General features: G+C 36.5%; 1 protein-coding gene across 10 annotated transcripts in view; it reads left to right on the forward strand.

Annotated features, from left to right (window-relative positions):
• Positions 1–25,781, forward strand: part of GTDC1 (glycosyltransferase like domain containing 1) — a 476,083-nt gene that overhangs the window by 151,677 nt on the left and 298,625 nt on the right. For 6 of the 10 annotated variants that reach the window (XM_069066750.1, XM_069066753.1, XM_069066759.1 and 3 more), the window contains 3 exons: positions 19,655–19,724; positions 20,585–20,720; positions 23,086–23,287. The exons of 1 other annotated variant lie outside the window; for it this stretch is intronic. In XM_069066750.1, the coding sequence (XP_068922851.1) occupies positions 19,655–19,724; positions 20,585–20,720; positions 23,086–23,287 (408 nt within the window). The remainder of the gene's footprint in view (positions 1–19,654; positions 19,725–20,584; positions 20,721–23,085; positions 23,288–25,781) is intronic. 3 more of the 10 variants (XM_069066755.1, XM_069066754.1, XM_069066756.1) reach the window with 1 other exon arrangement.

Genomic DNA, 25,781 nt, shown 5'->3' on the forward strand with positions numbered 1-25,781 from the left:
CTTACCTTTACCCTGTGTGCATCTCTTTGTTTCACATATGTTTCTTATAAATAACATATTGTAGGATTTTGGTTTTTAATCAATTTTGCCCACTGCTTCTTCCACTTAATGGGTGAGTTCATCCTATTCACATTTATAGTTATGATAATTAATTTTATTTCCCTCCATTTTGTTTTCTCCTTATCTCCCCCCATCTCCCCTTTCCCTCCTCAAAAGTGTTTTTCTTTTGATTACTGCCTCCCCCATTCACCCTCTCCTTTATCAATCCTTCCTCCACTTTCTATTATCATTTCCTTATAGGGTAAGTTAGATTTCTATATCCAACTGAGTGTGTATGTTATTCCCCCTTTGAGCCATTTTTGATGAGATTAAGGTTTAAGCTTTACCTGCCACTGCCTGCCATCTCCCCCTCCATTATAGTAGCTCTGTCATGCCTCTTTTATGTGGGATAATTTACCTCATTCAATCTCTCAACCTACCTCCTTCTTTTTCCAGTGCAATTTTCTTTTCTTTTTTTTTTTGGTGGGGGAGGTTATCATACCATCAGAGTCACCATATATCATACCCTCTGTCTATATGTACTCCTTCTAATTGTTCTTATAGCCATAAAGTTAAGAGCTACAAATATTGTCTTGCCATAGAGAAATACAAACAGTTTAACCTTATTGCATTTCTTATGTTTTCTCTTTCTTATTTCTCTTTTACCTATTAATGTTTCCCTTGAGTCTTGTATTTAGAGGTGAAATTTTTAATTCAGTTCTGGTCTTTTAATTAGAAATGTTTGAAAGTCCTGTATTTTGTTTGTCATCCCCCACTTGACACCCTTCCTGAAATAATTATCTTCAGTTTTGCCAAGTTGTAGTCCTAACTCCTTTACCTTCTGTATATCATATTTTTAGCCCTCTAGTTCTTTAATATGGAAGCTACCAAATCTTGTGTAATCCAGATTGTGGGTCCATGATATTTGAATTGTTTCTTTTTGGCTGCTTGCTGCACTTTTTCTTTGATCTGTGAGTTCTGGAATTTGGTTATGATGTTCCTGGGAGTTTCATTTTGGAATCTCTTTCAGGAGATGATCAATGGATTCTTTCAATTTCTATTTTGCCCTCTAGTTCTAATATATCAGGGCAATTTTTTTTGATAATTTCTTGAAAAATGTTGTTCAGGATTTTTTTTAAAAATTATAACTTTCAGGTAGTCCAGTAATTCTTATATTATTTCTCCTGCATCTATTTTCTAGGTCAGTTGTTTTTTCAATGAGAAATTTCACATTTTCTATTTTTTTTAAACTTTTTTGATCTTGTTTTATTGTATCTTGATGTCTCATAGAGGCATTAGCTTCCACTTGCTCTGTTCTAATTTTTAAGGAGCATTTTCTTCAGTTCACTCTTGCACTTCCTTTTCCATTTTTTCCATTTTATTTTTTAGGGAGTTACTTGCCTCAGTAAATTGTTGTATATCTTTTCCTGTGTTATTGACTCATTTTTCATAATTCAATTGCATTGCTCTCATTTCTTTTCCCCATTTGTCTTCTACTTCTCTAATTTGTTTTTTAAAATCCTTTTTTAGCTCTTCCAGGAATTCTTTTTTTGGCCTGAGACCAAATTACATTTTTCTTTAAGGCTTATGTCTTGATCCTTCCTGCTGCCATAGTAACTTTATATCATCAAGTTCCTTTTTTAAAAAATTAGCTCACTTTTTTTCTGCCTTTTTTTTGTGGCTTAGTGTTTTTATTTGAGAATTGGGATCTGGTCTTGCACTGACCCAATCTTTTTGTACTTGGCCTCAGTGGCTTACTGCTGGCTTTCACTTGATTTCAGAGATTAGCTGTTTGTTTCACTGGAGGGTAGGCTACCCTTCTGGTGTGTAAGTAGGGCCAGAGTAGGTGGTAGGAAGGGCTTCCCTTTGGCTTTCCCTGGGTGTGGGCTTTAGCTGCTGGTCTACTTCAGAGGTGAGGCCTTTCTCCTGGCTTGCTTTTGTAACAGAGTCTTTCCTGTATCTAGCCCTGGAGGAGGATTTTTGTTACTAGTCAGGCCGCAAAGGTGGGGCCATGCTGCTGGGTTGCTATGGAAAAAGGGGAAAAGGGTCTCTGGGGACAGGCCACAGGGGTGGGGGTGTCACTGTTGACCAGCCCTGGGGTGGGGCTTCACCACTACCGTGTTTCCCCAATAATAAGACCTATCCCGAAAATAAGCCCTCCCCTTACTGTGTAAGATTCCTCTAAAATAAGCCCTCCCCCGAAAATAAGCCCTATTGAGATTGCTACTGTAGTGAAGGTGATCCCCTGTGCTACACACTCCCCCCGCCCCGTGAAACACACACCACGCTCCGAGCTGCATCCAATCAGAGCTGCAGCAGTGAAAATGGCTGTCAACGTTCATTAAAATAAGCCCTCCCCTGAAAATAAGCCCTCTGGTGTTTTTCTGTCCAAAAAAATTAATAAGACAGTGTCTTATTATCGGGGAAACACGGTAGTCAGCAATAGGGTCAAGACTTTCCTGGTGGCTTAAACTGGGAATGGGGTCTTGCTGTGCTACAGGGGCTGCTAGCTTGCTTAGGGGGCTGCTGGCTTGCCCTAGCCTTGCTGGTGGATTGCCCCAGGCTTGGAGCCTTGCTGAAGGTCCCATGCTATGAGGCTGGTACTGCTCCCCATGCTCTGCTCCCAACCCCTTGAGAGAGATCTTTCCTACAGGGCTGGTAAGTTGATTCCTTGTTCCTGGATAAATTTTGAGGCAGTCTTATAGTTGTTTGTAGGGGAATTTGGAAGGACTTCAGAGGGTTCCTTCCTCACTGTACCATCTTGGCACTGGAAATCTGAATACATTTTTAGTACTAGCTTAATTGTAGAGTCTAAAACTATGTCCTGTCATTTCAGGGATTCTAAGAGATCCTTCTAGCTCCCAAATAATTACTTCCTGCCTACTGGAATGTTTACAATTAAGAGATTTATTCCTTTGGCTACTAGACTAATTCTTGGTTAAAATATAAATGCCCCTTGGAGAAGTAACTCATTTGGTCTTAGCAAACTTTTACTACATCTGGCTGTGGATGAGTTTATTAAGTCTTTCTCTGAGAGTAATGTTTGATTGGAGAGAAGAAAGAAGAGGAGAAAAGGCATGAGGGCACCTGCTAATAAAGGGCAACTGTTGTGCAAAAAGCCTCTAATTTTTGCACAGAAAAAACCTCCAAACTTTGCTTACTTCCCAATTTTGCCTAAGAGCTGTCCTGTAGCACCAATTATCTGGTAATACAGGGTCCTGCCTGGCCTACATTTCTGAATAGATAATTTATCATTAGCATATTTTTGTTTGCAAATCTTAAAGTAAAATAGTTTCTGAAGTACTCAAGAATAGTTTATCTTAAGTAGGCTAAACATACCCTCTAATCCTGCTTATATACTATAATTTTCTAAGCAAACCTTTTGTTAATAGTGCACAGGTAAACTTTCAGCCCAGCTAGTGTCCAAGTCATCACAAACACAGAATGAGTGGATAATTCTTGGATGGTGTTTTAATGTGTGAACATTAAAAAATTGGTGCACTAATTTTCTATTTCCTTTTAACTTTTTTCTTTGTTTTGTTTGACCATTTGTTTTTTTTTTTAATTTGGGTTAGAATACCTATTCATTCAATAGTTTTTACTGGGTCTTTTTGTAGAATAAGTAAATTGTCTACTATGCAAGCTGAAATAACTGCCCCAAATTTTTAGTGGGTTGTAGTTATAGAGTATAAATGAAAGACTGAATCCCCCTTGTCTTTAGGGTAAAACACATACTCTTTTGGCATTTAAATCCCTTCACAATCTAGTCCCAGCCTCTTTTTAAAGTCAATTTTACATTATCTCCCTGTCACACACTCTATGCTCCATCTAAACTGACCTGCTTCTTGCTGACATCCCATATCTTTACTCTTCGTTTTTGTATGGGTCAAGAGCTCAAGAAGCACAGTGTTTAGCATAAAGCAAATAATAAATGCTGATTGATTGATTGAATATATTATGCTGCTCTCCAAACAAAGCAAATATTAGTCAATTCCATGTTGAGGAAAGGTGTTTTTTCTTCCTTCCTTCCTTCCTTCCTTCCTTCCTTCCTTCCTTCCTTCCTTCCTTCCTTCCTTCCTTCCTTCCTTCCTTCCTTCCTTCCTTCCTTCTTCCCTCCTTATTTCCTTCCTTCTTTCCCTCCTTCCTTCCTCCTTTCTTTCCTTCCTTTTTTTCTTTTTTCCTTTTCCCCCATTTTCCCCCTTTCCTTCTTTCCTTTTTTTCTTTTTCCTTGTACAAAAACAAGAATGGTTCCAGTTTGGCTATTCGGGTTACCAAGTGGCAAATGCCTCATATTAAAAGAAATAATAGCATTCTAATAAAATAAATCTTAATTGACACAGGAATTATTATAAGTTCAACCTTTCAATTCCTGTTTTAAACCTTTTTATGTTCTATAACTTTCTCTAACATTGCCTTAAACTTTCTTTTAGAAATCTTATTTTTATTTCTGCTTTTTGTTTTATATATTACTTTCATTTTGAAGTAGATCTCTTCACCTATCCTACCCAGAGAAAGTCATCCTCTAAACCAGATTAAAAAAAGAGAGAAAGGAGAAAATTTTAGTAAAAACTGCCAACCTATCCACCAAGCCTGAAAGTATATTTAGTATTTCCTTACCTAGAGTCCTCTACAAAGAATGGAAGATGGTGCATTTTCTCATCTCCTTTTCAGATACAAGCTTGGTTATTACACAGCTTTAGTTTTGTTTCATTTTGGTTTTTGTAGTTACAGAGTATAGGTCTCTGACTCTACTTACTTCACTCCGTACCAGTTTATATAAGACTTTCTATGTATTCTTAAATTCCTCATATCCATTGTTTCTTGTGCTGCAGTAGTCAGATCTCATTATTTAACATACTCTATCTCATTTATTAGCCATACCACATCAACAGACATCTACATTGTTTTTCAGTCCTTGCTGCCACACAAAAAGTTGCTTCAAATGTTTGGTGTATTAGTGTTTGCTTCCTTGTTGGTTATGTAACTAGCAGTGAAATCTCTGCCACAAACTTCCAATAATGTAATTGTGCAATTACTTTTGCCTTTTTATCCTTCCCTTCTCTATTCCACACTTCTGTAAGATGAATTTTTCCTTGGTGCCATTCACTCCTCTGAGTTTTCAATAAATCACTCTATAGAGAGGGAATCTGGGATTTCCTACTCAGTATTACTCTTTCAACTTTTATGAATATTTGTCTCTTTGAGACTTCTAGTGCTCATAAGACTAGTTGGGTGTTCTACATTTTGGTACTTTTGAATGAGAGCAAAAGATAATCTCTTTTCTTGAAGGCACTCTTTTAAGTTCAACTTAAACTTGGCACTTGGTTTAGGTAAAATTTATTAAGTTTTCATCCTCAGTTTTTGAGGAAATAACTGCATTTCTAAGCCAGTTTGAGAAGATATGTAGGTAATTAGGAAAGAGTTAACATTTTAACCACTTAGTCTACATTAATGTGTTATAGAAGTTAGGCAAAACTATGGCCTTTGGACTTCAAGGGTACATATCTAGAAGGAAAAGAAAAGAAGAGGAATCCAGAAGAAGAGAAGGGCTTCATTGTTTTTAAAATCAGATCCACACTTTTTTTCCTTAAGAGCAAGTATTTTTTGGAACTTAAGGAGGAGACTTGTCATGTTAGAATACCTTTAAATCACTAGTAAGAAAATCCAGGCACTTTATATTGAATTTTCAGGAATCTTTCAGGGTGGTTCTTACAAAGTAATTATTAGCATTGCTGACTGAGCTTTGGAGTCACAGGTGTTATATAATGGACTTCTATTTTCAGAGGCTTAGTCAGAATCTGAATAATTGGTTCAGTCCTCTCCCTTGTGAAAGGACAGGAGTTATACAAACAGAAGAATCAAAAAGATATTTTCCCTCACAACCCCATTCAAATACTGTTTAATAGTTAATATTACAGATTAAAAATGCTTTTTTTTTTGCTTCCTTGCACATACTGTAGCAACCTTGAGTCCAGCTTCTCTGACTCATATGAATGTCATGCCCACATTATTAATGCTTTAATTTAATAAACATTAGATCCTCAAGCCAAACCAGAATTTGGCAGTTCATTGTATATAGTTGGAGAAAGATTGGTTGGCTTAGATAAATTCCTCTGATTAGCCTTTATAATTGAATATGCTTTAGATATATTGGTGTGAAAGAGTTGACTGAGCATTTTGACAAAACTATATGTATTCTAATTATTTGTTGGGATGGTCTTTGGTCATCAATTTAGCCCTCCAGCAGAGAAATCAAGATTTTCCAGAGTGACAGTAAGAATGATCCACCCTCCTTACTGATTTAGTTGTAATTGAAGTCAAGTCCTTAAGGAAACCATGAAGCATATCCCACCTGGGAAGGATTCTAAGTTATATTCTCTCTTTAAAATGAGTCAGACTGTTTATTAACTAAGACTATTAATTATTCCAGCAAAGGGGCTCATGATCCCAGATATACTGCATTTACCCACTGATTAGAAGAAAAATAGGAAATTAATTAACTCCTGGGCCCCCTTGCTCTATTCAAACAGATTATTTGCAAAGTTTCCAAATTACATGGCATAGAGATAATGAAGATACCCAAGTTTGAGCTTTGGCAGTTCACTAGAAATGACTGTGTGCTCTAAGGTCTCTCTAGCATTAGACAAAATATTTATATCGATGGAATGTCTCCTTGGAAAACCAGTTGATAAAGAGATAACTTAATGGTGACAGACAAGGCCACTAAATAGATACAGGTCATAGTTCTTGCTCCAGTCAGGAAACCTCGAGATATTTCCAGCTACCTTTTTACTTGGGGGCAGTTGCATGCCATGTCAGACTAGACAAGCCTGTGTTTCCTTTGCATAAATTGTGGCAAACATCAGACAGTTGTCTATGAATCTCTTTTCTTCACTTATGAGTTTGACTCCTAAATAGCTGAAGGATTTCAAAATGCCAGGCTATTATTACCAGATTGACTCTTTTTCTTATAATAGAGAGGTAGCTAATAATATATCCCCTGTCATGCTTAAAAATAGTGATACATCTCTTCTTACCCCACCTATTAGTACCAGACCCACTTGATTTTAGTCTAAGTTGAGCATCTGAGCTTTTTAAAGTTAGCATTCAGCTGAGTGCCCTGAGCTCCCTAACTTAGGAGAAGTAATCTTCCCCGGACAGTAATATTTTAGTAATATTAAAAGACATATGCTGACCAGAAGAGATGTCATTAAAAAAAAAAAAACCTCAAACCTGCAGCAATTATCTTTATATTTCCGTTTAAAAATTTTTTTGAATAATTATTTTATGTGGGAAAATATACAATTAATACATTAAAAAAATAAATGAAGTAAAAACTTAAATTTGTATTTTAAAGACCATATCCTGATCTTACCAACAATTGAAAAATTCTCTTACTGTATGGTTTATTTTTCTAAAATATGTCATGTAAATATTATGAAATATACATCCTATTTGCCTATGGTTAGTGGCTCTAAATGTAACTTATAGCCTTTTTGGTACTACAGGGAAATTCTTCTGTCTTCTGTAGCTATGTACCTTATTTACTCTTTTTCTTCTGATCCCTTAAGTGTTATACTTTTGGAAATATTATTTTCCCCTGGTTAGAAAGCTCAACGTAAATGGTTAAATTTTTTTTTTTTGTTTGTAACCTAAATGGAAACAGCAGATTTAGTTACATAGACCTCTTAAACTAATCAAGGCAATACCACTCGGAATACCAAAGGAATATTTGCTTGGGAGCTTAACTTCAAATAGGAGACGAGAATAGAAGGCTGAGCTCTCATTACAGAATAGCAGTTCTTTCATTTCTTCTTGTTTCCCTATCTCACTGCCCAGAGAAGCTATGCCAAACCTTCCTTTCTCTTCTCAAGCCTCTCCTAGCCCTCCTTCCCTCATTTCTCAACTGACGATCTCGCTTCTTATCTTATTGAGAAAATGAAGGCCTTTCAGTGGTAGTTCCCTCATCTTCATTTCAAACTCCTTAACATCACCTCCCCCTCTCTCCTCTTTCCCTCTAATCTCTGACAGTGAGGTAGTTCTCCTCGTTGCCAAAGGCTGCTCACTTCATGTGCCCTTTATCTTAACCCCCACCTGACTTCTGTAACAGATGCCATTCTCTATTGTCTCTGTCTCTCCATCTCTCTATTTACCTGTCTGTCTGTTTAATTTTCAGCTTCTTCCTCTTTCTTGTTTCCTTCCCTACTGCTTTTGAGCATTCTTCCTTAAAAAAAAAACAACCCTCACTAGACTCTTGTTGTCCCCTCAAGGTATCATCCTATAACTTTTTGCCCTTTCTCAGCCAAATTCCTATAAAAAGCTATCTATAGTCTGCCTCTTCTTTCTTTTTAGTCACTCACTTCTCATTCTTTTGTAATCTGGCTTCTGACCCTAACTGATACTACTTTTTATGAAGTTACCAACAATCTTTTAATAGAAAGATCTGATTTTTTTTTCACAGTCCTCATCCATCTCTGCTTATATACTACCTTTGACACTGTTGCCCATACTCCTGGACACTTCTTCTCTGAGTTTTTGCAACACTATTCTCTCTTCTACTTCTCCTCCTGGCTGTCTAAGTATTCCTTCTCAGTCTCCTTTACTTTATCCTTCATGTCATGCTTCATAGTTATGGATGTTTCTGAAGGTTCTGTCCTGGGCCCTCTTCTCTTCCTCTATACATGCACACTTTCTGTGTGTCTATCTTTCTTTGTGTCTTTCTCTGTCTCTTTTTCTCTTTATCTCTCTTACTGTCTCTATCTCTGGCCTTATCAGCTACCATGAGTTTAACATATCTTTACAGAGGACTCCTGTGTCTATGTATCCAGCTCCGGTTTTTCTTCTGAAATTGTTTCCCATATCACCATTTGCCAGTTTGATATTTTAATCTCGATGTTCCGAAGATATGTCCAACACAAGACTGATTATCATTTTCTCTGAACTCACCCTTTTTTGTGTTCTAACATTCTCCCAGTTTAATAATTGTAGTATTATCCTTTACTCTGCCTCACTTCACATGCCCAGTCACTTGTCACACTGTTGATTTTTCCTCTATAGCCATTAAAAAAATTGTCCATTTTAAACTTAATTTATTTTTAGTTTTCAACATTTACATCCATAAGTTTTAAATTTTCTCTGCCTCCTTCCTCTCCCTCCTCCCCAAAACAGCATGCAATCTGATACAGACTCTACAAAATACATTCTTATTAAACATATTTTCACTTTAGTCATGTTGTATAGAAGAATTAAAATGAATGAGAGGAACCATAAGAAAGAAAAAAACAAAACAAAAGAAAAAAGATCAAATAACATGCTTTGATCCACACTCAGACTTCATATTTCTTTTTCTGGATATAGATGGAATTTTCCATCATGAGTCTTTTGGAGTTTTTTTAGGTCCTTGCATTTCTGAGAAGAACTAAGTTCGTTAAAGTCAGTCTCATACAATGTGGTTATTACTGCGTACAATGTTGTCCTGGTTCTGCTCACCTCATTCAGCATCAGTTCATATAAGTCTTTTCAGGTTTTTCTGAAGTCCATCTGCTATCATTTCTTATAGCACAGTAGTGTTCCATTACATTCATATGCCACAACTTGTTCAACAATTCCCCAATTAATGGGCATCCCCACAATTTCCAATTCTTGGCCACCACAAAAAGAACTGCTATAAATATTTTTGTATATATGGGTTATTTTCCCATTTTTATGATCTCTTTGGGATACAGTCCTAGAAGTGATATTACAGAGTCAAAGTATTGCACATTTTTTTATAGCCCTTTGGGCATAGTTCCAAATTGCTCTCCAGGATGGATAGATCAGCTCACAACTCCACCAACAGTGAATTAGTGTTCCATTTTTCCCACATCTTTTCCAGCATTTATCATTTTTCTGTTTTGTCATAGGTGTGATGTGGTACCTCAGAGTTGTTTTGATTTGCATTTCTCTAATCAATAGTGATTTAGACCATTTTTTTCATATGACTATAGATAGCTTTAATATCTACTTCTGAAAACTGTCTGTTCATATCCTTTGACCTTTTATCAATTGGGGAATGACTTGTATTCTTATAAATTTGACTCAGTTTTTTATATATTTTAGAAATGAGGCCTTTATCAAACACTGGTTATAAAAATTCTTTCCCAGTTTTCTACTTCCCTCCTAATCTTGGTTGCTTTGGAAAATGTCCATGTTTTGGGGCAACAAAAAAACAAGGTCAGTTTTGGATGCCTTCTGTTCAGCATGTTGGCAGGACTTCCAGGTGGAATGAATATCAAACAGGTCTCAGTCTGGCTTCTTATCTCCTCTCTTTACTGTGACACTGAAAGGTTACCAGTGATCTGTGACCTGCCAGATCTGATGGCCTTTTCTAAATCCTCCATCCTCTTTCTTTGCTGCATTTGATACCATTGACACCCTGACTCCTAATACTTTCTTCTCAGCTTCCATGACACTAATTTCTTCTTAGCAGAATGACTGTTCTTTCTTAGGCTCCTTTGGAGTATCATCCATCTCCTATTCACTCCCTACCCTTAACTCCCCAAAGCATGAGTGTCCTCTCAGGACCAGTTCCAAGTCCACTCCCTCTCTACATTCTCATCCTTGGCAATTTCATCTGCTTTCAGTTTAGTGTGGATGACTTCTAAGTTTATATATACAGCTGCAGACTCTCTTGAATACAGTCCTACAGCACCAGCTTTCTTTTGGATACCTTGATATATGTCTAGTATCTGGGACTGATGTTATATATTAGGTTCCAGTTTATTTAAGGAAAAGGAAGAGAGGGGAAACATAAAATCCAACTTAATTCACATCCACAATAACTAGCATTTACATAATGATTAGAGGTTTATAAAGCAATTTATATATATTACTTCTTTTATTCCTCACAATCTTGTGAGGTCAATACTGTTATCATCCCCATTTCACATATAAGAAAACAGACTGAGAGTGATTAAGTGATTATCCCAGGGTCACATAATTAGTATCTTTAAATTCCATTACTATTACAGTATATAAGCAGGATTTGAACTCCGGGTCTTTCTTACTCCAAGTCTAATACTGTATCTACAAGTCACTTAGTTGCATGTATTGACTGATGACTGTAGTGAGAGAATTTTCTTCAGAACTCAGGCCTGTGGTTTATTTTCTAGATAGCATGAATATAACCTGGCTCTGCCGTTTACTCCCACTGTGACCATGGACAAATTACATAACTTCTCAAGGCTTAGTTTCTTCATTTGTATGCTGAGGGGTTTGGATTAGATGAACCTTAAGATCTTTTTAATCTTTTAAAGACTTTGCAGGTGATTTTCAAAAGTCATTAGTTCCTTTGGTTGGTAAACCTCTACCAGAGTACATTTTCTAGTGCTACTTTCAATCTTTACTTTTTCTGTTGATTTTCATATCAGTAGATTAAGATAATACTTTTCAGTGCAGAAAATAAATGTGACATTTCCCACAAACTCTTGATTTTTATGTATATTAGTCAAAAGGAGAAAGAGAAAAGAGAAATAGAACATAGCAAATGTATTTGGGTCCACATCTACCTTTCATTTAGGCATATTGCTAGAGTTGTTTCAGGCCTGAATAATATGGATAGGCACACTTTTAGTTAGAACAAATTAATATTTTTTTCCTGATCTTTCTCATTTTACTTTTATATAGTATTCCTTGGTTTTCCATTGCTTTAATAGAACATGATAAAATAATAATAAACATGCTTAAAACATGTAGAATGTTAATCATTTTGAAGCACTTTTCAGCACTAAGTAAAATTGTTTCATTACTTCTTTTATTGATTGAAATTACTAATAAAATTAGCAAAATGATGACTGCTAAAAAAAAAAGAATTGAGTGTTATAGAGTTATTTGTTTCCCAGAATCAGAAATGAAACCCATAAAATGAACTGAATGGCGGATTAATTAGTAGCCCACACTTACATACCTTTAAGATTTACAAAAACCTTTCACTTCTCTTGTTTAATCCCCACAATAGCTTTTTGAAGTCAATGATGAGAATACTGTTGTCTCTATTTTATGGATTAGGACATTTTGACATTGGAGAGTTAGGTGAATTAATATCATTAAGTAGTTCTGGTTCTTCTAGTTCTAATTCAATTCTTTTTCCACCATACAAGTTTGTCTCTAATTTTTTTTAAACATTGATACTTATTTCTCTTCTTACTGGCTATCCCCCAGGCGTAAAACACTTCACACTCCATGCTTCTGCCTCTTGACATCCCTGGCTGCTTCTCCTAAAATTCAGCTCAAATAGCAGCTTCTGTAGGAGGCCTTCCATGCTCTCCCCCCCACTCCCCCAAAACCCTCCCTCCCTAAGGTTGGCTTCTGTCTATGCTATATGGATCTTCTCTGACCTATTTATTTACAGATTGTTTCCTCTCACCATAAGTAAACCCCTTGAAGGCAGGGACTATTTTTTTGTGTTTTTCCCTTTGTATCCCTAATGTTCAGCAGTATCTGGTACATAGTAATGCTTAATAAATGGATTATCGTTGATGGATTGACTGGTCTTGTAGATTACATGATTATGTGGGATGTATCTTTTTATAGTTTATGAGGAATTAATCATTTTTGAAAGCAAAAAGTGAATGATGTTATAGTGATAGCTGACAGTGCAACCTTGGTGTCCTCTTTGTATAGTGTTATGGCATACATAGATATCAGCACCTTTTAAAGTAAAAAGTTGTCTCAAATAAACAGGTCCTAATAGATTTATCAGAGATTGCTGGGAGAAGTTAAACAGACATGAATATTTAATTCCATAAGTGATAAGATAATTTTTAAAAAGCAAAACAAAATAGGAATTAGGAATGGCTTATTTGCAAATTATTTTAATTAGTTTGCCAAAGGGTATTGAATTTGTCTAACCAAACTCTCAATGTGCAATATGAATCTTCAGTTCTTAGTCACCACAACAGGAAACTCGAGTCAGAATCCAAGAAAGTAGACTTCACATTAACATACAACCAGCTTTCAGGTAGAGAAACCAGGTTGTAGGTCATCAAAGTAAGAATGCTGAATCTCTTAAATAAGAAATTAAGCTTATTTTTTTTCCAAGATACCTACTATGTATGGTGACATATGCTCTCATAAATGATTAAATATTTAGACAGTCTTGGGTCAAATAATGACATATACCACTTTATTTTGGCCCATAGATTTAGAGCTAAAAGAAACTTCAATCTCTCCAGTTCAACCTCTGTCATGAGGAAACCTCTATACATGAGGAAACTGAAGTCAGCAAAGAGGAAATTACATGACCAAACACACATAGTAAACATCAAAATCAGGTTTTGAAGCCAGGTTATCCAGAACTGGTATATATTCAATTTAAACCGATAACCAAGATTAGATAGTTCCTTCATTTACGTTAAGAAAGCTTTATATATGTGTAGACAATGTTAGTACTATAGTCCTGTAATTGCTGAGCTGTAAAGTTGAATCATTAAATTTTAGACTGAGAGTTAATGAGTTCAGATAGATTTTCTATATGTCTGCATTTTACTTTAAAACATTCCTCTCCCCCCCCCCAGCTGTGTTCTATGATGTTTGACATGAAAAAATTAAAGGCTAAAGTGAGTATATTTCTTTAAGCAGAATATATGCTCTGGGCTAATCTTTCCCCAGATATTAACAAACATTTATGATACTCCTGTTGTTTGCTAGGCTCTGTTTTAGGTGCTGAAGATACAGACAAAAAATGCTCATGCCCTCAAGTAGCTGACATTCTGTTACCAGTGTGTATATATAGGAATACAACAACTACACAAGATAGTTAGGAGAGAGTGTGGCACTGGTGGTGATATTGAGGGGAAAGGGGATTCAGGAAAAGTTTTAGTGGAAGATGGTACCTGAACTGATCTTCAAAGGAAAGAAGGGATTCTAAGAGGCAGAAGTATGTGATAGTTTCAGGAGTCATTGGTGACCCTAAGTTTGGTAGCTAGGTCAAACTAGCAAAGTTTTCAACCCTAACTTTTACCTTTTGAATAAAACATAGGAATTTCTAATGGTATTCAGTGGTTCAGGTATATCTCAACTGGGCTTTCCCTGATGAATCATTAAAGTAAGTGAGTGGGCAGGAAGGTAATGCTAACCTTTTTCGATTTGGCTCCTTTTCACCATGCTGTGTTGTTGGTAGCTTTTTAAATAGAACTTGTGTGGGGTGGTGGTGGTGGTAGATTGAGGTGCAAGGGTGGAGGAGAGGTGGGGAGAAAGAAATAGGAAGAAAATACACTATAAACCTCTAATGACCTATTAACATCTTGCTCAAATTTTTCTTTTCTTAAGTTGAAGACATTCAGTAGATGAATTTATTGGCTTAATCCACTGTCTTACCAAAGGTTATACATATTCAAACAAGACCATATATTTTTTTTTTCTGTAGGTAATTGACTTTTTAAGATGTTAAATGATCTGTGGATAAGACTGTGGAATCAATTTCTCATATGTGTGGGATTGTAACCGTTAATACTGTCATTACTGAAACTGTATACCTTCTTACAACTGGCAGCAACAGTGTATCTATGGAATATATTAATACAGTTATTCCTTTGGTTATAAATTATTTGGTTGGAAAATATTTGAATATTATAGTGACTTATGTTGCTTTACTAGACATCATAGGCGAGGGCTACTTATGGTTTTCTGTGAGGGATGCTAATAGTTTTAAAAACCACATGAATATATTTATACTTAGTCATATCTTCTATAAGTAATTGGCAAATTATAATCTTCTCATATCTGATTGTGTCAAAATGAGAAAGTTTTTAAAAAGAAAGATGATTATTTAGTATATGAACAAATAAAATGATATACATATATTATACATATTTAAAAAAATGTTGGTCATCCACATATCAGAGAATAAAGAAATTGAACCAAGCCTAAAATAAACCCAGGTAAAATGATTAAGAAAAATATAGAAAGTAAGAAATGCCCACAGGTATGGAACTTAATAGTACTATTATTTTCTATGATTAATGTCACATAATTTTCAATTGAACAGAGCCTAAAAATAAATATTTACATGCTGGTAAAACTGTAAAATTTTTACTCTGTTTTTATGCATTTTATGTTTAGGAAAGTATGATACTATGTTGATGAATTATTCTTCTTGTAATATTAAACAAAATTCAAAACTGTTATGTTTGGAATTTTACACAAATTTTACTTGTTAAATATTACAAAATTATATTAAACACTAAAATAAACCAATTAATAATGACTTAGAATTTCTTAAAGCCATGTTTTACAGTAATATTTCATTTTTTTGTCATTGGTAGCAAATCATGTATTCTGGAGAAATGACTTCTCTAGACAACTGAAATCAGCTCTGTTAGAAACCAGACTTTGAAACACACATACATTTAATTGGTCTAAGGAGAATCTTTCTAAAGTGTTTTATGATTGTATTAGTTGATATTTTGAACAAAAAAAATCTTTTCTTATTAACTCAGCACCTTCATTGGAAAATGATTAATTTTCAAGGAAATTATTAAAATTCAAGGAAAATTATTAATCATGGAGTTTAGTTTAGAGGTAGAAGGGAACTTAGAGTTCATTTGATCCAATTGGCTTTCCTTGTTTTATAAATGAGGAAACTGACACCCAGAAGGAGATCCCCTGGGTAGTAAAATAGCCTAACCACGATTTGAATTCAAGCCCTCAGAATCAAAATCCAGGTCTTTAATTGTGCAATATTTCGACGTCCTGAGGCAGTAGTGGGGAACCTGTGGCCTTCTCAGGCCTTTAACTGTGCCCAAGTTTTACAAAACAAATTCTTTTATTAAGAGGGTTTATTCTGTGAGGTTTGGATTTAGTCAGGGCTGCAGTTAAGGGCGTAGAAGGCCATGTGTGGCCTCAAGGCCACAGGTTCTCCACCCTGGTCTGCCGGGTTATTGAAGTTTGCAGGGATTTTTACCCGTATTGAAATGAGCTCAAATTGCTTTGCTTTTCTACTTTATGATTCTTTTCTCTTCCCCTTTGATGTCTCTTCTTCCCACTGTTATGATTTGTTTTCGTATACTTTCAATTTGTGCTTATACATTTCTGTTTTGACCAGAAACCCTGAGGGTCTTCCCCTTCTAGAGTGATTTTTTTTGGGGGGTAGAAGAGGCCATTCTCTGCCTCATTTCTTACCTAGTCTTAATTACTGAATGGGCCTTGCCTTAAACTGAGATCTATTAAAGACCTTAGCTTAAGAAGACCAAGGTCCTCACTGCATCCTGGACCATCTCCAGCCATTTTGATCTCTATCTGGCCACTGGACCCAGATGACTCTGGAGGAGAAAATGAAGCTGGTGACTTTGCTCAGCCCACCCTCACTCCAGTTCACTTGCATGTCCTAGTATCACCTCCCTGTTTTCATGGCCCTCTTCAAGAACGAAGGACAAAACAACAACCATGATACTATTTGCTTTATGCTAGGACAGATATGAGTATTCTTTGGGGAAAACCAGATAACTGGATTTATTAAATGAGTAATCTTAATTTTGTACCCTTATAATTTTAACCCTCTATTATATACTTTGTCATGAAATCTTGATAGTGGCTCTTTTTTCCTATAGATTAAGTAGATGGACTTTGTGACTATGTGGTTTTTGGTGTTTTGTTTTTGTTTCTGTTTGATTACTCAGCAGTCCTTTCATTTATTTTGGAGTTTTATGGCTGTGTTCTAGAGAGGCAGGACCATCAGAACTTAAACCATTGGCTAAGTGGTATTTGTTCAAGCTGGTTGTACCAGAAAGGTAAAGAACAGTGCACTACTAGCAACATTTGATATTTGTGTTCATAGTTGCTGGATGACTTAAAAGCTACTAGCAGTATACGAGGTCTATTGTAGATAGAGACAGTAAATAGTCTGCTCTACTAACATTTTAAAAGGACAGTTTTGGGGGCAACTAGGTAGCATAGTTAATTGGACACCAGCCCTGGAGTCAGGAGGATCTGAGTTCAAATCTAGCCTCAGTAAGTAACACTTACTAGCTGTGTGAGTCACTTAACCCCAATTGCCCTGCCTTTTCCCCTCCAAAAAATAAAAAGAGTTTTAAACTTTAGTTTTCTATTATCCTGACTTGCCATTTTGTGGAACAGAGCTAATTCTAAATGTTAATTTTTTTTAACACTTTAGTTATATGATTTATGAGATTTTGATACTATTTGTCAGAGCTTATAGATGTTGTTGTTGTGATTAGAACCTCTTAAAATATTTGCCTAGTTTTCTATGGACCACTATGAAGCATTCCCTCATTATTGTGGTAATCTGATGCCTCATCTTGAGATAAGGGCACTGTGGGTTCTCAAAAACCATGCTAAACTATGGCAAGTTTTACTGACCTGGAAAAGCTGAGGGTATGGGCCCAGTGACTTCAGAAGATTGGAGAGGCTCACCACCAGGAAGTTGGCCATCAGATGATGCAATTTCAAGGCTATATTGATTTGTAAAACTATCTACTATGGCAGGAAAGGAAAGTGTTTGTTGATGGAGGGAATATTCACACTGATGACATCATGGATCCTTTGAAGAAATATTTTAAATATGCTTTTAAAAAGTTTAGTTTAGGGGTGGCTAGATGGCACAGTGAATAGAGCACCGGCCTTGGAGTCAGGAGGACCTGAGTTCAGATGTGGCCTCAGACACTTAACATAACACTTACTAGCCATGTGACCTTGGGAAAGTCACTTCACCCCAATTGCCCTGCCTTTCCCCTCCAAAAAAAAATAGAAGTAAAAAGTTTAGTTTGCTGTTAAGACATCTTGGTAGGGCATTTAATTTTCATCTGAAACATTAAATAGCCTAAGTGGTTTTTCTTTTGCTTGTTTGTTTTCCTGCAGCAGGCCCCAGAGTTTTATTCCTTTCTTATGGGCTAGGACTGTTTTTGCCTTTCTTATCCCCAGTATTTAACATAGTATAGGCACATAGTAAGTACTTAAATGTTTATTGATTCAATGACTTTTCTTGGTGTTAGACAAGCTAGGAGAGTTCTGTGTTGGTACTCATTGTCAGTGGCTTATCAGCTATGGACTTGACAGCTGGTTCAGGTAGGTAAGACTTGAGTTCATATCCAGCCTCAGGCACTTACTACTTGTGTAACCCCTGGTAAATCACTTAATTTGTCTGCCTCAGTTTCCTCAACTGTAAAAATAGAGATCCAATCTAATAAACATTTATTAAGTGCCTATTATGTGTCAGACCCTGGGCTAAGTGGTAGGGATATAGTGAATAAAGAGAAAGACTGTGTCTGCCATCTAGGGATGATAGCTAAAGGGAGAGACAGCATGAAAAAGGAGTCCAAAAAACTGGGAAAGAGGGACCTAGTTCCATAGAACTAAAACCAGACTGAGGAGCAGATGCAGAGTAGAGGAGATCCCAGTATAGTTTCTGCCCTCTATGAAGGAATGCATTGGGAGGAGTTTGATACTCCTCCCTCCAGCCCTCAAATCTGAGGGGGAGAGGAAGGGGAGAGAGGTAATGTCCATCAAAGCTTGCATTAGCAAGTGAGATTAAGGGATGAGTTTATCCCAGGAAGGGCAGCTTGTTCCTTGGAGCTGAAGCCAAGCCAAGCAGCAGATTCAAAGTGGAGTAATTCAGGACTGCTTCCCAGGGTGTTTCAAGGATCAAAAGAGATAATATTTGTAGAGCCTCTAGCACAGTCCTTGGCACATTGTAAACACTTAATATATGATTGTTTCCTATAAACTATAGTTACATCACAGCCTATTTCGATGTATATTGGTTTAACAGCTGTGTCAATAAGCTCAGGCTACAGTCCTCTTCTTCCTTCATGGGCAGCTAGGTGGCACAGTTAATAGAGTGCTGGCCCTGGAGTCAGGAAGAGTGAGTTCAAATGTGACCTCAGATGCTTCCTAACTGCCTTAAGTGACTAGTTGGGCGAGTCACTTAACCTTTTTTGCCTCAGTTTCCTCTATAAAATGAACCGGAGAAGGAAAGGGCAAATCACTCCAGTATCTCTGCCAAGAAAACACCAAATGGGGTCATGAAGAGTTTGACATGACTGAGCAACATCACAAACTTCTTCTATGTAGGAGAAACCCTTTGGTGTCACTGGTTTTCTTGAGTATGCAATTGTCAAGGGGCTTCTTATCTTGGCTGCTGCTAGTCTTGGGCATTTTATATTTTTAATCACTTCAAGGGACCCTTCCTCTCCCAGTTAGTGTCTGTGGTAATACAGTCTATTGCAGAATAGCCCTAGAAGTGACATCAGCTGTAGATATCTATACTGCCATATTCCTGCCTGCCTCTGAACAGTGGTTTTTTTGTTTGTTTGTTTTTCCCTTTGAAAAATGGTAGTAGGTTCCTGGCTGCTATTGCAGTACTTTTTTTTTAAATTATTGCAATACTTTTAACAAAGCTCCCTAAGTACAATTTTAACAAAATATTGAAATCCTTCTATAACAGAATTTCTAGGTTCTGGCTGATTGCCAGTTTATTGCAAGCATTGTTTGATACAAAAAAAAAAATACAGTATGATTAAAGTGTTCAGTTATTCCCTTGGAGGTTTTTATAATGCCACTTGCCATGTTATCTTGCCATCCTCCAGTGACTTAAATATAATAAGAATATCCTTTCTTTCAGGTTATGCTTTAAGGAAGCTGTGAGGGAAAAAAAAACAACACGTTTTTTTTTAACAGAACCTGGAGTAAAAGTAAGTCACGAACTACTATTTCCTCTCAGGGTATGCTTATATCCACTGCCTGGGCAAGTTTTCACTATGTAAGGCCAGTAGGTTGAGTTCTCAGAGACGGTAGGACATAATGACATCCACTGGAAAAGTATCCCAATCCAGGCTCACCTGTGGGCCATTAGACTCAAATTATAGCATAACAGACTTAAGTTGCCTGCCTTACCCCACCTCCTGAGTTTTTCAGGTGTCTATATCCCTTATACCCATAATCTTATTCATCTCCATTCAGACTTCCCACATATTTAACACTTAGTTGTGCTAACTGTGTGTCTTGAATCTATAACAACATGTAAATATGCCTATTAAGTACATCATTTTGAAATAAATATTATTGTAATCCATGAGAAAAATTGATACTTATAAAACATGTAGAATGAAAGAGCAGAGTATAACAAGGATGTGTCCAAATATGTGTAATATTTATTTAATCCTGTATATACACATAGAACTAAATATATATTCACACACATACATATAAAACATTGTGACACCATTTTCTATGATGCTTTTCAAAGGCTATTTTACCTTTGAAGGCTATTCTAGGCATATATAGAATAATGTGGTTAGGTCAAAGGAAATAAAGCTAGATTATAGATATCAGTAATGTGCACATGTAAGCATTTTACAAAGTGAATCTAAACTTTTCTTTAACCTATTTTGAGAGCTGTTATGATTTCCAAAAATATCTTCATTTCACATCTTTAAACATCACTTCATAAGATTTTTCTGTCACTCACATACCAGTTACATCAATTTAACTTTTGAAAGGAGACTACATTAACAGTACTAGTAACCCCATGTCACATTTTTTTTTCCTGAAGGCATTTGAAAAATCCTTGTTGGACCTAGAAGGAGAAGGGTTGAGCCATGGGCTCCTGGGAATTTCAAGCACTTGGGATACATGTGGCCAGTGGCTATGTTCCATTGGCATTTCCACTGGGGAGAGTGGAAAGGCAGGTAATTTAAGAGCTTGAAATGCTAAGGAGCTCAGGGCCCAACATACCCTTCCCCCATTCACACCTTAACCCAAATAGGTTGTCAGGATATCTCTGTCAGCAATCTAACCCATAACTCCATTTCTACCCACTTCCTAAAAATGTATACCCCTTTTTTCTAATGTTCTTTCCTTTTCTTGTATCCTTAAGATAATTAAATGACAAGATTGTGATAGAAAGAATGTTAAATATCTCTAAGTAATATTGAAAATATCAAGGAGCTTTTATTTTTTTTAAAGCAATTGGGGTTAAGTAACTTGCTCAAGGTTAACACAGCCAATATTATTTCTGGGTGTGGTGCTGAGTATCTGAGCCCAGATTTGATCCAGGTCATCCCGACACTGGAGCCGATGCTCTTACTCACTGAGCCACCTGGCCGCCCCTAAGCAATTGGGGTTAAGTAACTTGCTCAAGGTTACACGGCCAGGTGTTTCTGGGTGGGTGCTAAGTGTCTGAGCCCGGGATTCGATCTCCAGGTGTTTTCAACACTGGAGCCGGTGCTCTTACTCGCTGTGCTACCTGGCCACCCCAAGGAGCTTTCTTAAGAAAAGATACTTTTAGAATTTTGAGTACTTGATTTCTTTTTTGAATACACAATTAAGATGAAAAATGCTCTGATTTTCACTTTAATATTACTGAAAAGTATCCCAAACTTTTGAGCGTAAAATGAATGATAGCCTCAGATAGCCATTGTTCATCAGCCAGACAAGGTAAATTCAACCTTTATTACTAAAGAACTTTATTAAATTGTTACATATATTAAATTTATTTAATAAAATTATTTCAAAACATGACGTATAAATGTGAGTTAGGTCATTTAAAAACAGTTATATGAAACATTTTTGCTAGGTATTTTTATTCAGAATATTATTTTGCATTATTTTAGTTTATTCCTATGATTTTATCATCGTAGAGAGCTGCTGATGTAGGAGCTCCCCGCATTGATCTTCCTCAGCAGCATGTCTATAGAGTTTTTGAGAGATGCTTCCGGGACCTAAGAGATTGAGAACCTTGCCATTGGTCACATAGCTGGTATTTTTCCAAGTTGAAAAACTTGAAAATAACTTGAACTCAGTTCTTCCTAACTCCCAACCTACTGATTTTATCTACTATACCACATTGCCCCTAACTTTCCCATACAATAAAGAACATAATTAAAATTTACATATAACATTGGGACGCCGAGCAAATTTTATTTTGTTTTTGCAATTCAGTTAAGGAAGATAGAAGAAACTTTATCAAGAAAGAAAAAAATAACCATTCTACTATGGTGACATTTCTTCAGGTTAATAACACTTGGATATTCTTTATTCTCCAAAATGAATCCGAAGAAAATCTGTAGAATCTTGCTAGTTACCAGGGCAGGTAGCATTTCCCTAATTGTCCCACCTATCTGCTTCAAGAGGATGCTATTTTCAGGACTTAAAGGAGTAGGACTTTTCTGTGAAGAAAATCCCAAATGGGTCACAGAGAGTTGGACATGGCAGAAAACATGTTGAGAAAACTCAACAACAGCAACAAAGGAATAGGACAATTGAATACAATGTCTTAAGGAAGAGTGTCCAAAAGGTTACTGCCACTCAATGAAGTTGAATTGTGTCATGATAATTTCACTTGAGAGTAATTTTCATTCAAATATCATTTCATTGAATTACTAAGATTCAGGTAGTTCTTGAGCAGCTAGATTTATAGATGATCTAGAACAGTGGTGTCAGATAGTAATCAGGACCACAGATTCTTGGGGGCCTCATATTGAGGTAGAAAACTACATATTAATGTTATCTGTTTTATTGAATTTTAATTTATTTTGTTAAATATTTCACAATCATATTTTGATCTACTTTGGGTTACACTCTGGAGTGCTATGAATGGCATGTGGCCCACTCAGTGTGTTTGACACCTTCTCTGGAACTGTTCAGGTCAAAGAAAGGCTTGATCTAAGTCAGTGAAAGGGCACAGGAAAATTGTAACTGGAGAAAGAATCACTAAAGTGGAAGACATTAGAAAGAATCATCAGTTTAAAGACATCAAATCTCATGGATTAGGAGAAAAGAAGTTAATAGTAGTAAAGGAAGTGATTTTATTTGGCCCCCCCAAAAAAAAGAAAACCAAAAAACAAACTCTAAGCATCTATGTTTTAGTTGAGGAGATGGCATGAAATTGACTACATATTTGTTCTTTATCAGGAGGCTGAAAAAAAGCACTTAAATTTGTAAAATTTGTTTTATAAAATAAAACATTCCAGTTTGTGTAAAAATATTTTAATATGTGGTTTTACCCCATAGCTTAGAAATAAATCAGATTTTTTTTTCCCTTTGAAATTTTAGATTCTTTGAAGATTTGGGATTCAATGAGTACTCTTATCATTGAAGCTTTTTATGGAGGATCCCATAAACAGCTGGTGGATCTCTTACAAGAAGACCTAGAAGACTGTGTGCTTTATACTCTCCCTGCAAAGAAATGGCATTGGAGAGCACGGACATCTGCCTTGTATTTCTCCCAAAATGTTCCAGTTAGTGATAATTACAGGTAAAAAGAGTTAGGGATGCTTCCGATTTGGAGCTTGCATAGTGATTACACTGAACACGTTGATTCCGTGTTAGTTTTCCCCTGCTTTTTGGCTAAATACTTTTTAACCACATTTCTTGTCATAATGAATTTTATGTTGCTTGTTTATGGAAATTGCTTAAGGAGCCAGCTCACTGAAATGATGTTGCCATGTCTCAGAGAAAGCTTCTAAATGAGGTCACTTCCCCACGCTGCCTTATACCATTTTGTCCTATCCTTCATTTGGAGGGAGCCTTTTCAGAATCATCATGAATTCTTTTTTTTTTTTTTTTGCCTTTTGGAGGACAATTGGGGTTAAGTAGTTTGCCCAAGGTTACACGGCTAGTTTTTTTTTGTGTGTGTGTGTGTGTATGTGTGTGTGGGTGTTAAGTGTCTGAGGCTGGAACTGAACTCGAGTCCTCCTGACTCTGGGGCCAGCGCTTTGCTCACTGCGCCACCTAGCCACCCCTATCATCATGGATTCTTACTTTCCTTTGTTGATAAGAATGTTGCTTAGGCAGAGTCATGCCTTTTATTCAGGCAGACACAGAAATGTGTGGAGGGGACAGCATTCCTAATGGAAGAAGATTTACACAATCAGATACGGAAGGAAATAGAGGTGAAGCACCAGTGATGATGACTGAGAGGGCCTTGGAAGCCTTTTCTTTTCACGACTCTTTGTATTAGTAGCCATTTCTGCCCTTTTCCCCTTTTTTTCTCCTCTCCCTATGATAGAGCAGTTGTTTGGGGGACAGAGAGGAGGGCATACTGGCGTGTGGGGGCAGGGGCAGGGGAGAAATCCCTTGTGCTGTCTTCTACTCCCAAGATAAAAACCATTAATTTAAGTTATATTTTAAAAAGAACAGCCACCTTCTATAGTACCTACTGTATTCCAAGTACTGTGATAAGTGTTTTATAATGATTATCTCATTTGATCCTCAAAACAACCTGGGAGGTAGGTGCTGTTATTCCCATTTTATGGATGAGGAAACTGGGGCAGATAGTGATTAAGTGCCTTGCTCAGGGCAAGTAAATCTTACATCTAGTAATTGTCTAAATTGTCAAAATGTGAGACCACATTTGAACTCAGCTCTTCTTGACTGTAGGGCCAAAGCTCTATCCTCTGCACCAAATAGCTGCTTTATATTCTTTATTGTTGGGCTGTGTAGAGAAATTCCCATCTGCTAGGCTGTGACCTTCTCTGCGCATTCAAATCACTCAACATTTGTCAAAAAAATTATTACTAGTAGACATTTTTTACCTCCTGTAACGGGCACTGGGGCTACACATGCAAAAAAACAAACAAAAAAGAACATTGACCTCAAGGAGCTTACATTCTTCAGAGGAGAAATACCGGTAGTACCGTGTTTCCCTGATAATAAGACACTGTCTTATTAGTTTTTTTGGACAGAAAAACACCAGAGGGCTTATTTTCAGGGGAGGGCTTATTTTAATGAACATTGACAGCAATTTTAACAAACAGGTAAATGTGAACAAAAAAATGTACCTTTATTCAATAATCAATTCAATAAAGAACAGGATGATGCGCTCACTGCTGCAGCTCTGATTGGATGCAGCTCGTAGCGTGGCGTGCGTTTCACAGTCGGGGGGACGGTGCATACAGAGGGTACCGTAATGTAGCGTGTAGTGCAGGGGATCACCTTCACTACAGTAGCAATCTCAATAGGGCTTATTTTTTGGGGAGGGCTTATTTTAGAGGAATCTTACACAGTAAGGGGAGGGCTTATTTTCGGGATAGGTCTTATTATCGGGGAAACACGGTATGTACACTGATAAGTAAATATGAAATACAAGGTCTCCCCAAAAGCCTTAGGGCATTTTAACTAAGTTTCTGTAGCTTAAAACTTTAAAAGTGTCACTTTTGGGATGCCCTGTAATATGTAAGATAATATGAAGATCCTATGAACTTGGTAGATCAGAAAATGCCCTTGTGTGAGAGGTAACAAGAGTTGAACTCAGTCTTTAAGAAAAGAAGTAATTATAAGGGGTAAATATGAGTACATAGTGATCTTCAGTAGGGAAAGACATTAATTTTTAATGGTAATGAATTCATATTGCTGAGTACTTTGAATGGAAAAGATTTGAAGAATTGAATACAAACTGGACTACTTTCTTCCATATGCCACAGTTCAGGGTTACTCTATTTTCACTGCAGTCATCAAGAGGGAACTCTTGATTCACAAGGTAGTGAAACTTTAAGCAAGTATGGAAACAACTTTCTAATTGACAATAATGACAAAGTAGTTTATTTGTGGGAGAGATAGGGAGTAAAAAAAAAAATTCAGCATTTTCAGGGCCCTATAATAATATATTACTTAAGCTCAAGTTGTACGGTATAGTTAATTTTGTGATGTGTCTTCATTTAACTTTACAACTGTGTATAATAACAATTCAGCAGAGATTGAATCATTAACATTCATCTTTTCTATGCCTGTTTGCTCCTTTTTTGAATATT

The sequence above is a fragment of the Petaurus breviceps genome, unplaced genomic scaffold, assembly GCF_028583685.1.
Source record: "Petaurus breviceps papuanus isolate PSGF00001 unplaced genomic scaffold, PetGlider_PUasm1.0 90723, whole genome shotgun sequence".
Taxonomy (NCBI): domain Eukaryota; kingdom Metazoa; phylum Chordata; class Mammalia; order Diprotodontia; family Petauridae; genus Petaurus; species Petaurus breviceps.